Genomic DNA, 15,492 nt, shown 5'->3' on the forward strand with positions numbered 1-15,492 from the left:
GATGTTTATGTGCTTATTGTAGTACAAAAAAACAATCAACGGATGACATTCCAGTCACTTTGTCCATATTTATTCTACAGTCTATAGTCTGAACCAACTGATCAGAAAATATTTGTTACAACTCATTGGAGGAGCCATAGTAACACAACAGGAAGCATCATAAACAGCATGCTATTCCTCGATGAGCTTTCTACATTATTTCACCCATCTGAGTGTGTTTGTTTTCTCTATAAAAAAAATAAATAAATAAAATAAAAAATGTATAATGGGGACCATGAGTGTAAAGGAGGGGGCTCTAACTCTAACTCTAACTCTAATTCTTTCACATGCTGGGAAGGGCCACCATAACTTAATGAAGGCAAATTAACATTTAATTGTGTATGAGCTGTGGGTGAACAATAGTAAAACAATTACGACCCCATCAACACCCTAATACCTCATGTGATATTTAATTTTTAATAAATTATATGCTCTGAAGTCAGATGTGAAGAACTTTTGGGCTAGAATCAGTCCATAAACAGCCTTTTGATGCGAGAGTATTTGTTTGGAAGTGAAACCACATACAATATAGATCAACCATGTACTCATCTCTGTAATCTTAAGATAAGAAGTCCCGTCTCCCTACCAATAGTCAACATTTGATGCATTTTCTGAAAATTCATTTTGGGGTGTAATGAAGAACAATATTATGTACTGTAAATAAACATCAGAAACTCATTTTTACCAGCTGGAACCACCTGTCATTAAGACACACTCTTCCTCAGCCCTTCAGTCCTCACTGTAAGAGCTGAGTATCTTGTCTTGACTCTCAAGAGGAATCTGCTATTTAACTTCCTCCACAGGTTCCACATCAACCTGCAATATGGGGAGAGAAAAGGCTCTGACATAGCCTTACACTTCAACCCCCGGTTCACGCCCTCAGAGGTGGTGGTGTTCAACAGCTTCCGGAACGGCAGATGGGAAAATGAGGAGAGGCCCTCTGAGATGCCCTTCCGTAAGGGAGAGGACTTTGAGCTGGTCTTCTTTATCACCGCAGAGGGCTACCAGGTCAGAAGAACGGAAAGAGTGTGTCAGTGAGCGTGTGTGTGTGTGTGTTTGTACTCTTGTCCTTTGTGTCCACTGCATGCAATACCTCCTTAATGCATGATCAATATAATCTTAATTGAAATTGATTTATGTGAAGGAATGTCAAATGTCAAAATACTGCTTTAGCAGTATTTTGACTCCCTACCTTTCACTCTGGTTCCTCCAGGTGAACGTGAACGGTCGTCGGTTCCACTTCTTCAAGCACCGCATGCCAGTGGAGACAGTGGGTGCATTAAGTATCGCTGGAGACGTCTCCATGAAAACCGTCAACATGATCGGGGTGAGGAGGAACACTGTGCTTTCTACATTTAAATTGAGGCATTTGTTTTCATGCATTTAAAAATCCTGATTCACGTGGCTTTGTAGCACACATTTTTTAGCACACAACTTTTAGCATTTAGATTTGCCTGCTCACATATCTATTTGCATTTTATTTGTTCTGCATGTAAGCATTTGTGGATGTGATTGGATTAGGAGGTATATTGTTTTGTGTGTGTGTCCCACCCCCTCCCCTCACTCTCAACTCAATTTGCGTTTCAGGGAGGACGCGAAGGCGGACAGCTTCATCCAAGCCTAGGAAGGATAGTGGTTTCTGTGAGTATCCTGGCCTCTCACCACATACACATTTATTCATTCTCTTTCTCTCATTCACTCACGTACTCATTTTCAATCCCCTGTGTTTTTACATACTGTCGGTGTCGCAGAATTACTCGCACCCTCCATTTCTCCCTCTGCATTCTGTTGTAATAGACAGAAAGATTTGTGACCTTGGTCCTTGTGAGACACAAGGTGTGCTGTTTTGGGTTTTTGCCCTACACTTGTCAAACCTTTTATACCAAGTAAATCAAATATGGCGAATGAACTGTTAGACCCACTGCTTTATCTGACTGACCAGCGCTGATTGACAGTGAAACCCAGCAGACTATGGCTGTGTCCCAAACCGCAAACTTCCATGCTCCACACTACCGTGCTCTGGAATACGCACTCCATGCAATGCTTGGGACTACGCACTCCGAACCATGAACCAATGGTTAAATGAGTGGGATGCACTTTGTGAGGACATCTGACCCATAACCTTTAACCTTTGCTGTAACTATCGGTAAAATTCCAGTAATAAACCTGAGGGGAACAACGTGAGAGTGAGAGGACATATTATGAACCGTCTGAAATGCTACTGTATTTATTTCATATTTATTCAAGTGGAATAGACGCCGTTACCTATTTAAATGCAAGTCCTGTAAAAATTACACATTACTGTCTAAATTGAAAAAATCCCAATGTAATGCATATGCATTTTAGTTATATTGATACAACCTCTTTTACAATATCAACTTTTAATGCGAATTCCTTAATCGCGACCATTAAGCACATCTGTGCAAATGTCGCTTCACAGTTTCCAGCTGTTTCCCTGGCTAGTTTGTTTCTGCGACTTGGGTTACAACTGTGAATATGTAACGGATCACTAGAAATGCAGTAGGGATCAGCCTTTTTCATATTAACCCGAAATACACAAGATAGGACACTTCTACAATATGATCTTAAGTAAAGACAAGTTCCATTAATCTCTATGGGGTGGTCGATACACGTCCGCTTAGCAAATAAAGCTAGCACTGGGTGACCTCTGACATATTTGCTGGCACAGAAAAAAATTGTGAAAGTACTGAAAAAATTACCTCTGGAGGATAACAAGGACGCTTTTTTTCCTACATATTTTGCCTTTTATATAGACTAGTTGCAAATCCATTTACCTTTTTCCTGTCTACCGAACGAACCCGATTGATAGATGCCCACAATCTATATAAGCAATATATTACTGAAATATTATGATCTAGACTAACCAGTAATATCAGCGAGCTAGCCACTTCAATTGAATTCTCCTTTTTGCTGTCAGAAGAGCAGGGGAAGGCAACGATAGCTTGGAAAATATTAATTGCAGTTTGGATAGCTTTCAGTGAACTGTCAACCCCATAATAAAGTTGCCATTTCATTGTAAACAGTCGTGTTTGTTTTTTCATTATTTTCGCGCTGTATACCAACTATGTGCGAACAACTAGATACTCAGTTAGGCAACAGATGTGGAGCCTGTCATGCTTGTGGTGGCTACTCCATAGGCGGGGAGTGTATTTCAAATTAAATGAAAAGAAGATGGGCAGTGGCGAGGATAAGACAGCAGTTTATAATTCAAAACGGGACCCGACGATCAGCACCAGTTTGGGACCCAGCCTATGATTCTTCAGCTCCAGAATTATGAATCACTGCAACAGACAAACCGCTTTGTATTACATCCCTGTGTTTGTTTTGCAGAAAATTCCACACGTGGGGCCCGTCTATGGTGGTTTGAGATCTGGATTGTATCTGTACTTCAAGGGAACCGTTCCCCAAGAAATCAAAAGGTGATGTGTCTTCATCTTGGTTGGTGAACAGCTTCATGCTGTGAGGCTATTTGCTTGTTTCAGAGGATGAAAACCCCATATTCTTTCGCTCAGATACTCATCTACATTTTCTTCACAATAGAAATTCTGTCTCCCTGCTGATGAAGTCAAAATTATACATTTGCATTTTCTGAGTGGGTCTAATTTCTGGTCTTCATTCAGGGGTGTGATGAACAATACTGTGCCAATGAGCACTTTCAGTTCTAATAAAGCATAAGTAACTCCAAACAGAGCCACCTCCTAGTTCATAAGCAAAGAAGGCTGAAAGAGTGGGGATTGTAAGAGATGGAAACTTATCTGTTGAGCCAATGGATTTAGTGATTGACCATTCTGGTTCTTTGTCACCACCCACAGATTCCATATCAACCTGCAGTATGGGCAGATGAAAGGATGCGACAAGGCCTTACACTTCAACCCCCGGTTCGAGCCCGAAGAGGTGGTGGTGTTCAACTCCTTCCGGAATGGCAGCTGGGAACAGGAGGAGAGGCCTGCTGAGATGCCCTTCACTAAGGGAGAGGACTTTGAGCTGGTCTTCATCATCACCTCAGAAGGCTACCAGGTCAGAAAGACAGGAACTGTGTATTTACAGTATGTGCTAATGTGTGTATTCATGTTTGTGTGTGTGTGTGTGTATTGTGTGCATATATGTAATGCCTCCTTTCTACACAGGAACCTGACTGAATGCCTTTGAGGAAAAAATGAACACTTTTTAGTTACCAGCTTTCTTGACTCTCTGGCTTCTGATCCAAATTCCTCAGGTGAACGTAAATGGCCGTCAATTCTACTTGTTCAAGCACCGCATGCCAGTGGAACAAGTGAATGCCATAAAGATCGCTGGGGAAGTCTCCATGGAGACCGTCAACTTGACTGAGGTGAAGAAAAGCAGTGTGCATTCTACATTTAAATTTAGTTATACTTTTACTAATTTGAAACCTTGTGTTTTACACAGTGCACATTTTTAAAATTAAGTCTTTGCATTTGCCCATTTGCACTTGTATTTGCATTTAGGCCTTTGCTAATATGTTTGGATTAGGAGCTGCATTGTTTTTTGTCACTCTGTCCACCCCTAACTGAAATTGTGTTTTCAGGGAGGACAAGAGGAACAACCAGAGCAAGAAGACACAGTGGTTAGTGTGAATATGCTAGCCTCTCACCAAACACACAAACCCATATACAGTACATGTATAGAGACACATTTTCTCTCTCATACACTCACATCTTGGAGCCTCTGTGTTCTTGCACACTGACTGTACTACTCCATTACTCACAACCTCCATCTTTCCATGTCTATTTCATTGCACAAGACCAACGGATTCAAAACCATGGTCTTTATGAGCTGCAAGGTAGCTGGTTATTTGCATTTTAAACTGTCAATCACTTTAGACACAAACTTTAGATAAACTACTTTTTATTGATTTATTAATTAAGTGCTGATTGACAGCGAAACTCAGCAGACCCTACTGCTCTCCAACGGCAGGGTTACGAATCACTGCAACAATCTACTCTGTATGAATCCCAATATTTGTGTTGTGCAGAAAATCCCACATTTGCGGTCCGTCCATGGTGGTTTGAGGTCAGGGACGTATCTGTACTTCAAGGGCACCATTCCCCAAGAGATTAAAAGGTGAGGAGCATTTGTTTCGTGGTCGATCAGTGGTTTTTCCTGTCATGCTATTTGCTTGTATGTTTCAGAGGATGAAACCCCATATTTCTGTTATCAATCACATACTCCATGTCTGTATTCTTCTATCTGCTGATGAAGCCAAACCAGAGCAAGAGTCATGATGCAGAACAGTAGCGTGGCAATAATATTGTTTCGTACTGTAGTAAAGAACCAAAAATTCCTCCCAACCATAACCTATTTTAATTACAATTTCAGGAGGATTGAAGGCCTCATGATGATTATGAAAGCAGATAATCTTATCTGGTGACTCAAAGATCTCTGAAGAAAACCTTATTGTGCTTTTCTGTTCCCCACAGGTTCCACATCAACCTGCAGTACGGAGAGAAGAAAGGCTGTGACAAGGCCTTACACTTCAACCCCCGATTCGAACCCGAAGAGGTGGTGGTGTTCAACAGCTTCCGGAATGGCAGCTGGGAACAGGAGGAGAGGCCCTCTGAGATGCCCTTCACTAAGGGAGAGGACTTTGAGCTCTTCATCTTTGTCACCGCAGAGGGATACCAGGTCAGAAAGTGTGTGTGTGTGTGTGTGTGTGTGTGTGTGTTTGTATTTTTATGCACATGGAACATGTTTGTGTGCACACTTGTGGGTGGTAGTGTAGTAGGCTAAGGAGTTGGTCCTGTAACCTAGGTTGCAGGCTTGATTCCCTAGTAGGACATTGTCATTGTACCCTTCAGCAAGGTACTTAACCTTCATTGCTCCAGTATATATATCCAGCTGTATAATTGGATACAATGTAAGTTGGTCTGGATAAGAGCATCTGCTAATCGCCTGTAATGTAAAGTAATGGAATACCTCCTTACTGCAGTGGAGTATAATCTAATTTCCAAGAGTAAGACATGGCATGGCATTCAACTGGCAGACAGAATGCTTTGGCGGAAAAAATAAAATTAATAGATATATGGAATAGTTGATTTTCTTGACTCCCTGCTTTGCTCCCCAATTCCTTCAGGTGAATGTAAACGGTCGTCAGTATTACTTGTTCAAGCACCGCATGCCAGTGGAGCACGTGAGCGCCGTGAAGGTTGTTGGGGACGTCTCCATGAAAACCGCCAATGTCATCAAGGTAAGAAGGAGCAGCGTAAATAGTTTAAATATTGGCATTAAAACATTTTTCACTTTTACAGGCATTATACTGCACACATTTTTACAGTTGTATTTGCATTTAGCCATTTGTGGATTTGATTGGATGCATTTTATGTCCTCCCACCCACGCTTAACTGAGTTCATGTTTCAGAGAGGACCAGGAGCTGTAGAGGGAAAACCAGATCTAGGAACGATGGTGGTCAGTGTGAGTATGCTGGCCATTCACTACAAACAAACACACTCAGAAACATACAATCCCACACCCATACACATTCTCTCTCTAGCTCTTTCACATAGACACATGGCCCTATCTCTGTCCAATATGTATTTAAAAAACAGACAGTAAAATTCTCACCCTCCATGTCTCCATCTGAAGAAAAAGATCAATGGACTCTCAAACCTTGGTCCTTTTGAGCTCAAAGGTCGGCTGTTTTTTTTTTTTTTGTTTTGTTTTTGTGGTCTGAAATTCAACAATTCATTTAGACCCCAAAAACCAGTAGACACGAGGTAACTTAGTGATAAACTGCTTTAATTGATTGATCTATTAAGTGCTGATTAACAGCAATGTCCACCTGACCCTACAGCTCTTCAGCACCAGTTATGAAACACTGCGACAGACAAATTGCTTTGTGTTAATATCAGTGTTTGTGTTGCACAGAAAATCCCACACGTGGGGTCCCTCTTCGGTGGTTTGAGGCCAGGGATGTATCTGTACTTCCGAGGAACTGTTCCTCAAGAGATTGAAAGGTGAGGATCCTCTGCTGGCCGTAGAGGGTACTGCAGGGAACTGTTTTGATGGAAGAATGACTGAGGCTTCCTGAAAAAATTTTATGCTATGAGAGACTCCCTGATTTCATCCAATTATTTTCAGAGAAATCTCTGAAGGGAAAACCTCCATGTTCTCTGCTGCCCCCAACAGGTTCCACATCAACCTGCAGTTTGGGAAAATGAAAGGCTGTGACAAGGCCTTACACTTCAACCCCCGGTTCAAGCCCGAAGAGGTGGTGGTGTTCAACAGCTTCCGGAACGGTGGCTGGGAAAATGAGGAGAGGCCCACTGAGATGCCCTTCCGTAAGGGAGAGGACTTTGAGCTGGTCTTCTTTATCACCGCAGAGGGCTACCAGGTCAGAAATACAGGAACTGTGTTTGTCTGTGTGTGTGTGTGTATCCACTTTTTTCTTAATGTTTGTGTTTTGATTTGCATTTGTGCTGACACACATAATGCCTCTTTTCTCCAGAGAACTATAATCTCATTTCCTAGACTAGAGCATGGTATTCAATTGACAAGTTTAGAGGAAAAAATAACATTAACAGAAATATTGAATAATGGTCTTGACTCCCTGCTGTCCTCTGCAGGTGTACGTAAATGGTCGTCACTTCCACTTGTTCAACCACCGCATGCCAGTGGAGCAAGTGAGCGCCATTAAGATCGTCGGGGACGTCTCTGTGCAGAAACTTAACACAATCAAGGTGAGAAGGAGCCAAATTCTACATTTAAGGTTAGGCATTTATATAGAGGCATTTAGCAAATCCTTTTTGAAAGTTTCCTTACAGTAAACATTTTTCGATTTAAACATTGATATTTTCATTTATGTTTGCAACTCATCTTTTATATTGCCATTTGTAGATATTATTAGGTTGGTGGATGGGGTTGTTTTATTTTCCCCATTCCAACACTAACTGAGTTTGTGTTTCAGAGAGTACCAGGACATAGACAACCAGGTTTTGGACAGATGGCGATTCGTGTGAGTACCCTGGCCTTTCACCACACACACACACACACACACACATACAATCCCACAGACATCCACATGCAAACATGGTTTTTCTCCTCTCCCTCTAACTCCCACTGTTTCATACAGGCACTAATATCTCAGCACCCCCTGAGTTTAACACACTGACTGTGCTACATTACTCACACCCCTCCATCTGCATTCTGTTGAAATGACAGACTCACAGCCTTGGTCCTTATGAGTTGCAAGGTCTGCTGGTTTTTGTTTTTGACTTTACACTTTGTCAATGTCTTTAGACTTAAACAACCAGAGGAGGAAAGTTAACTGCAGTAATTGATTGATCATTTGCGTACACGCAGACAGAGATATAAAACAGACCCTACAGCTCTTCAGCTTCAGGGTTACGAACCATTGCAGCAGACAAATTGCTTTGTATGAATTCCAGTGTTTGTCTTGCACAGAAAATTCCACATGTGGGGCGTCTCTTTGGTGGCCTGAGACCGGGGATGTCTTTGTACTTCCGGGGAACTGTTCCCAAGAACATCAACAGGTGAGGAGCCCCCGCTGGCCATGGAGGGTACAGCAGCAACACTAGTGCGTGCTGGATGAGTTAATGCAGTTTAGCAGAGGCAAAAATGGGTGCGACCCATTTATAAAGATTTTCAGAGCTGAACATCTCATCTTGTTACAGGAATCTGTCAAAAAAAAATGTCATTTCTCTCTGTCGCCCCCTGTAGGTTCCACATCAACCTGCAGTGTGGGGAGAAAGAAGGCGGAGACACAGCCATGCACTTCAACCCCCGGTTCGCCGGCAACGGGGTGGTGGTGTTCAACACCTTCCGGAATGGCAAATGGGAAAAGGAGGAGAGGCCCACTGAGATGCCCTTCCGTGAGGGAGAGCAGTTTGTGTTGGTCTTCATTGTCACCTCAGAGGGCTATCAGGTCAGAAAAACAGGAACAGTTTGTGTGTGTGTGCATGTGTGTGTATTTGTACTTTTTTGTATGTGTGCATTGCATGTTTGTGTATATTGTCTATATGTATGCCTGAATTTGTTTGTGTGTGAATTGTGTCCATGCAAGTAATATCTCTTTATTGCAGAGGTATAAAGTCTTATTCACTAGAGTATGGAATAATATTCAATTTACAAACTGAATGCTTTGGAGGAATTAAATAAGATTGACAGAAATATTGAACAGCATACGTTTTTGATATACTGCCTTCCTCCCCAACTCCTGCAGGTGAATGTAAACGGTCGTGAGTTTTACTTGTTCAAGCACCGAATTCCACTGGAGCACGTGAGTGCCATAAAGATTGCTGGGGAAGTCTCCATTGAGACTGGCGAAATCACCCAGGTGAGAAGCCACTTGCGTTCTTTTTTCAAATTCAGGCAATTGCATTTCAGAAAGTTCCTCTTAAAGTCTTACACAGCACACATTTTTATATAAGGATTTGTTTCATCATTTTGTTATTCAGACATGCATTATAGATTTGTATTTACATTTTCACATTTTCTTTGTTCATTTAAGCATTTTTATTTTCTTCTATGTATTTGTAGATATAATCGAAGTTGGCGGTGGAATATACTGTGTTTCACCACCCACCCCTAACTGAGTTTGTGTTTTAGGGTGAAGAAGAGGAACCAGAAAAAGAAAAGGAAGAAAAGATTGTTCCTGTGAGTACTGTCTTCTTATGGCCCACACACACACAGATCTCAGTCCCTATGTGTTTTCATACACTGACTGTGCTGCAATGTTATTCACACCCTTCATCTCATCTGTATTCTGTTGCAACAAAGATTAGTAACTATAGCCCTTGTGTGCAGGTTTTTGTTTTTGCCTTAAAAATCATCAACCCGTTTATACAGAATAAACCAGGTAAAAGTGAGTTCATGGTGTAATCACAACTTTAAATGACTGATTAATTCAGTACTGACTGATTAATTCAGTACTGACTGAAAGTGAAAAGCAGCAGGCCCTACAGTGCTCCAGGACCAGGATTATGAACAACTTCAACAGACAAACTGTTCTATGTTAATGCCGGTGTTTGTGTTGCACAGAGCATCCCACACGTGGGGCCCATCTCCGGTGGTCTGAGGCCAGGGATGTCTTTGTGCTTCTCTGGAACCATTCCCGAGGAGGCCAATAGGTGAGGAACAGGGAATGGGGCTGAGATTTTTTTTTTTTTTTTTTTTTTTTTTTTTTTGGTAGAAGAATGAACGAGGCTTTGTGGAAACAAAAATGGCTGGGACCAAATGCTCTCTGTGACTTACTGATTTCACCCAATAAATTTGACCAGCAATGGGGAGCAAAGATCTTTCAAAGGTTGAAACATTCAGTGATTGACAGCTCATTATGGCTCCACCTATTATCCAATTCATGAAACCTCAATCTCCCATCGCTAGTGCTGTTTTGGCTACTTAGTGATTATGTTATTAGTGCTTTTAGGCTCCAAAGGCGTAGAACCTATAATATTTCCCAACGGCACTCTTGAAGTTTGGTGGAGTTCTTTTTCTTGGCTCCTTCATTTCGAATAGATAGTCTACAGGCTATGTAGACAGAATGATCCATACACAAACTTCAAAACATATTTGTTCTTGGTTGCCTCCTGAAGGTTCAGCATCAATCTGCATTGTGGGGACGAAGAAGGCTGTGACAATGCCTTCCACTTCAACCCCCGATTTGAGCCTTCAGACGTGGTGGTGTTCAACACCTTCCGGAACGGCAGCTGGGAAAATGAGGAGCGGGTCGAGGACATGCCCTTCCAGCCCGGGGATGACTTTGAGCTGGTCTTCGTTGTCACATCAGAGGGTTACCAGGTCAGAGAGAGGAACTGCAAGTGTGCTTATTTCTGTAAATCTGTACTGCTTTATGTTTACATGAAGGCCATTTATGTGTATGTTTGCGTGTTCATATTTTCAGTTCTGTATATTATGTGCATACAATTAAAGCCTCCGCACTGCTAAGGAATATAGTCTCATTGACAGGTTGAATGCTTTGAAGCAATGAAATAACATTAACAGAATTTTTTTTAAATTGCAGCCTTTCATGACTCCCCGCATTCCACTTTTCCTCCTACAGGTGAAAGTAAACGATCGGAAGTTCTACTTGTTCAAGCACCGCATGCCAATGGAAAATGTGACCACCATCAGGATCTTTGCAGATGTCTCCATTCAAACCATCAACATCATAGAGGTGAGGAAGAGCAGAGTGGATTCTGTATTCCAACTGAGGTATTTAGTTTTAGCATGTGTGTTTTCAATTAACATTGTTGTTTTTAGGAACTAGCATTTGCATTTAGACTTATTTTTTCTTTTTGAAATTTGTAGACATGATTGGCTTAAGAGGTACATTGTTTTATGATCCCACCTCTAACTGAGATTACATTTCAGGGAGGAACAGGAGCCATGCAGGGACGTCTTACTCAAGGAAAGATAGTGGTGGATGTGAGTACACTGGCCTCTCTCTACACGCACGCACGCACACACTCACATCTCAGTCCCTCTGCTTTTACTTATTGAATGTGCTACTACATAACTCACACCTCTCCATCTCTCTATTTTAATTAGTTGCAACAGACCAAGAGTCACTACCCTTGTCAGCTACAAGATGTACTGGTTTTTATTCTTGCAATAACACTGTAAACATCTTTTTAGGCCCAATAATCCAGAGAAAATGTGATAGCTATTTGATCCATGGCTTTAATTGATTGATCAAGCAAGTAGGGAATGATAGCAACATACAGCAAATCAAGTCAATTTATTTGCCATTCCTACAGCTGTCCAGCACCAGGGTTATAAACCACTGCTGCAGACAAACTGCTCCGTATTAATCCCAGTGTTTGTGTTGCATAGAAAATGCCATTTGTGGAGCACCTGCACCACAGCTTGAAGACGGGGATGTACATGTACTTCCGAGGAAAGGTTGATGATGACATCAACAGGTGAGAAGCCACCTATTGCCCATCGAGGGTACTGCAGAGAATGGGGCTGAGACGCTGTTTAGTGACTGGAGAATGAAGGAGGCTTCCTGGAACCAAGAATGTAGGGAACTATTTCATGTTCTCATTCCCTGGCTGAATTCACCGAAACATTTTGAGCAGAGGGCGAGAGTTCCGTACAAATAACATGTTTTTTGCATAGTACGAGGAACTGTCCTATTAATTTAATCAAGGCAATAAAACATTAAGTGCTGTGGCTGAAGTACAGCAAGACTCCAGTACCCTGGAACCAAAGTTATGTAACATGTTTAATTAACTTCACACTCTGAAGTCAGTTATGAAACAACGTTTGTGTTGAAATCTGTTGGCTAGTAGATTCTTGCTCTGATAACATCCAATTGGATGAAACCACATATTTTATCCATTAAGTAGGATTGTAAGGGCTGAGTGTCTTATCTGGTCACTCAATGGAATCTGCAATTAAACTTCCCCTTCAGGTTCCACATCAACCTGCAAGATGGAGACATGAAGGGCTGTGCAAAGGCTCTACATTTCAACCCCAGATTCCAGCCCCATGAGGTGGTGGTGTTCAACACCTTCCAGAACGGCAAATGGGGAAAGGAGGAGAGGGTCAATGAGATGCCCTTCCGTAAGGGAGAGGAGTTTGAGCTGGTCATCATTGTCACCGCAAAGGGCTACCAGGTCAGAAGGACAGAAACTGCATCTATCTGTGTGAATGTGTGTTTTTGCTTTTTTTTTTTTTTTTTTTTGTATACGTGTGCATTACACACGCGGGCATTTGTATTGCCATTTCTGTGTGCATATACGTAATGTCACCTTACTTTCAAGGAAAATAAGCTAATTTCCTGGAGTAGGCCCTGATATTCCATTAACAGACTGAACGCTGGAGACCAAAAATATATTTTTAAAAAGTAACATCCCACTATGACTCCTGCAGGTGATCGTAAACGGTCGTCGGTTCTACATGTTTAAGCACCGCTTGCCAGTGAACCAAGTGAGTGGCCTAAAGATCGCTGGGGATGTCTCCATGGAAACCATTGACATGACCGAGGTGAGGATCAGCGAGCAGATATTCTTAGAAAGTGTTTTACAAAGTGCATATTCTTCTATTTAATTATTTGTATTTGTGCTTAAACTTAGTTGGGGGCTTCGAGGCAAGAAACAAAAAATATTATCCAATATCATTTTCAAATGCTGAAATGCAAAATTTTATGTTTCAGATATGCCTTCAGGGATATCAAGGTCGATACAAGATGGCGGTGACTGTGAGTACACATCCCATTCACCACACATACAAACCCACTCCCATACATTCATATGCGTACACATTCTTTCTCCCTGTCTCTCACTCTCACATCTCACATCAGGAACTGTCCTTTGTGTTTTTACACACTGAATGCACTAGTGCCACTTGCTCCCACTGCCACATCTCTCCATCTGTATTCTTTTGCTAATGACCATTGGATTTGCCACTTTGGTCCTTATTAGCTTCAAGTTGTGTAAGTTTTTGTTTTTGCCTTATCAACCCCATAAGACCCAGTAGCTGAGGTGTTGAGTTACTTGTGATCAGCTGCTTTAATTGAATGTTTAATAAAATGCTTGAGATTGAGATTGACAGTGAAACCCAGCAGACCCTGCAGCTCTCCAGCACCTGGGCTATGAACCACAGTTGCAGACGAGTTGCTCTGTATTTATCCCAGCATTTGTGTTTCACAGAAAATCCCACACGTGAGCCCCGTCTTGGGTGGTTTGAGGCCAGGGATGTATCTGTACTTCCGGGGAACAGTTCCTGAAGAGATCAACAGGTGAGGAGCTCCTCAATGGCCACAAAGGATACTGCTGGAAATGGGACTGTGACACTGTTGGTGAAAGAATTAATCAGGCTTCATGGGTCGAAAGATGGTTGCAACTATTTCATGTTCTCAGTTGCTCCCTTAATTCAACCAATCATCTTGGTTTGCTATGGGGTGCAAAACACTTGGTTGAAACAATCATTGATAGGTAGCTTACTTTAACTCAACCAGTTATGCTGTTCATGAATCCTCATTCCCCCTAGTGCAGATTTGCCTGCTCATGTGACTGTGGTTAGAACGTAACAACATTTGATGATCTTAATGACAGTATTGATTTCTTTTCGCAAGAACATGAGTATATAATCGAAGAGCGGGCCACGATAAAGCTTGGAGCTGCAGGAATTTTTACATTCCAGCATGTAACGCCATCTCTCCGTCTCCCCCCACCCCCCAGGTTCCACATCAACCTGCAGTATGGGCAGGGCAAAGGCTGTGACAAGGCCTTACACTTCAACCCCCGGTTCACGCCCGAAGAGGTGGTGGTGTTCAACTCCTTCCGGAACGGTGGATGGCAACACGAGGAGAGGTCCTCTGAGATGCCCTTCCGTAAGGGAGAGGAGTTTGAGCTGCTCTTCATCATCACTTCAGAGGGCTACCAGGTCAGACAGACAGGAACTGTGTGTGTTCGTCTGCATGTGTGTATTTGCCCTTTTGTTGGCTACATGTGCACTGCATGGTTGTGTGTAATTGTAATATGATAAGCTTTATTTATATAGCACCTTTCATACATAAAATGTAGCTGAGAGTGCATTACATTCAGCACTAAGATCAAAGCAATTACAAAGAATTGAAAAGATGAAAAATAAAAATACAGAAATAAAATTTAAAAATAAAATGCAGACAAAGAAATCAGTAAAAATAAAAACATGGAATATAATATAAAAAAAATTAATAAATAATAAAAACAGTGCTGCTAGATATAAGCTAGATTTAAAAAGGTATGTTTTCGGTTGCGTATAAAAATGTCCACAGAGCTAGCCTTTCTGATATGAATTGGCAGGGTGTTCCATAGTTTCGGGGCATAGTGATTAAAAGCGGCATCCCCAATTTTCTTTTTATGAACTATTGGAAACCAATTGCAGATGAACTTAGTGCTCCTGAAGGGACATAAAACAGCAGGTAATCTGAAATGTAAGAAGGTGCTAAACCATTAAGAGCTTTGTATACAAGTAAAAGGATTTTAAAATCAATTCTAAAAGATACAGGGAGCCAGTGCAGTGTAACTAAAACAGAAGTAATATCCTCTCTTCCGTGTTTGTTAAAAGTCTAGCGGCAGAGTTCTGAATTAGTTGTAGTCTTCCAATTGACTTTTTTGGAAGACCAGTAAAAAGAGCATTACAATAGTCCAATCTACTTGAAATAAATGCATGGAATAACATCTCAGAATCCTGTCTTGATAGAAATGGCTGTACCTGGGAAATGTTTCTTAGATGGAAGAAAGCAGTCTTGGTCACCTTGTGAGGTTTAAAACTTAGATCAGAGTCTAGAATTACACCAAGGCTTGTTACTTCTGTTTTAACCTGGGGAGCCAAATTTCCTAACCTATTAAAGAGCGCATCGCGTCTGGCTTTGGGGCCAACTGAAAGTATTTCTGTCTTGTCTTCATTTAATTTTAAGAAATTATTGCTCATCCATTGTATATTGGTGTTTATTTGCATTTCTG

General features: G+C 41.6%; 1 protein-coding gene across 1 annotated transcript in view; it reads left to right on the top strand.

The window, feature by feature from the left end:
- The window catches only part of LOC118209140, a 36,408-nt gene extending 21,601 nt beyond the window's left edge, over window positions 1-14,807 (top strand). Inside the window, exons 42-71 of the mRNA XM_035384300.1 lie at window positions 843-1,047; window positions 1,253-1,366; window positions 1,627-1,680; window positions 3,391-3,479; window positions 3,873-4,077; window positions 4,277-4,390; window positions 4,607-4,645; window positions 5,054-5,142; window positions 5,499-5,703; window positions 6,152-6,265; window positions 6,437-6,490; window positions 6,944-7,032; window positions 7,205-7,409; window positions 7,642-7,755; window positions 7,983-8,030; window positions 8,480-8,568; window positions 8,756-8,960; window positions 9,258-9,371; window positions 9,644-9,691; window positions 10,076-10,164; window positions 10,630-10,834; window positions 11,097-11,210; window positions 11,408-11,461; window positions 11,870-11,958; window positions 12,453-12,657; window positions 12,914-13,027; window positions 13,197-13,241; window positions 13,693-13,781; window positions 14,224-14,428; window positions 14,802-14,807. Coding sequence (XP_035240191.1) covers window positions 843-1,047; window positions 1,253-1,366; window positions 1,627-1,680; window positions 3,391-3,479; window positions 3,873-4,077; window positions 4,277-4,390; window positions 4,607-4,645; window positions 5,054-5,142; window positions 5,499-5,703; window positions 6,152-6,265; window positions 6,437-6,490; window positions 6,944-7,032; window positions 7,205-7,409; window positions 7,642-7,755; window positions 7,983-8,030; window positions 8,480-8,568; window positions 8,756-8,960; window positions 9,258-9,371; window positions 9,644-9,691; window positions 10,076-10,164; window positions 10,630-10,834; window positions 11,097-11,210; window positions 11,408-11,461; window positions 11,870-11,958; window positions 12,453-12,657; window positions 12,914-13,027; window positions 13,197-13,241; window positions 13,693-13,781; window positions 14,224-14,428; window positions 14,802-14,807 — 3,409 coding nt within the window. The remainder of the gene's footprint in view (window positions 1-842; window positions 1,048-1,252; window positions 1,367-1,626; window positions 1,681-3,390; window positions 3,480-3,872; window positions 4,078-4,276; window positions 4,391-4,606; window positions 4,646-5,053; window positions 5,143-5,498; window positions 5,704-6,151; window positions 6,266-6,436; window positions 6,491-6,943; window positions 7,033-7,204; window positions 7,410-7,641; window positions 7,756-7,982; window positions 8,031-8,479; window positions 8,569-8,755; window positions 8,961-9,257; window positions 9,372-9,643; window positions 9,692-10,075; window positions 10,165-10,629; window positions 10,835-11,096; window positions 11,211-11,407; window positions 11,462-11,869; window positions 11,959-12,452; window positions 12,658-12,913; window positions 13,028-13,196; window positions 13,242-13,692; window positions 13,782-14,223; window positions 14,429-14,801) is intronic.
- The last annotated feature ends 685 nt before the right edge of the window (window positions 14,808-15,492 follow it).

This window comes from Anguilla anguilla, chromosome 12 (assembly GCF_013347855.1).
Source record: "Anguilla anguilla isolate fAngAng1 chromosome 12, fAngAng1.pri, whole genome shotgun sequence".
NCBI classification, from domain to species: Eukaryota; Metazoa; Chordata; class Actinopteri; order Anguilliformes; family Anguillidae; genus Anguilla; species Anguilla anguilla.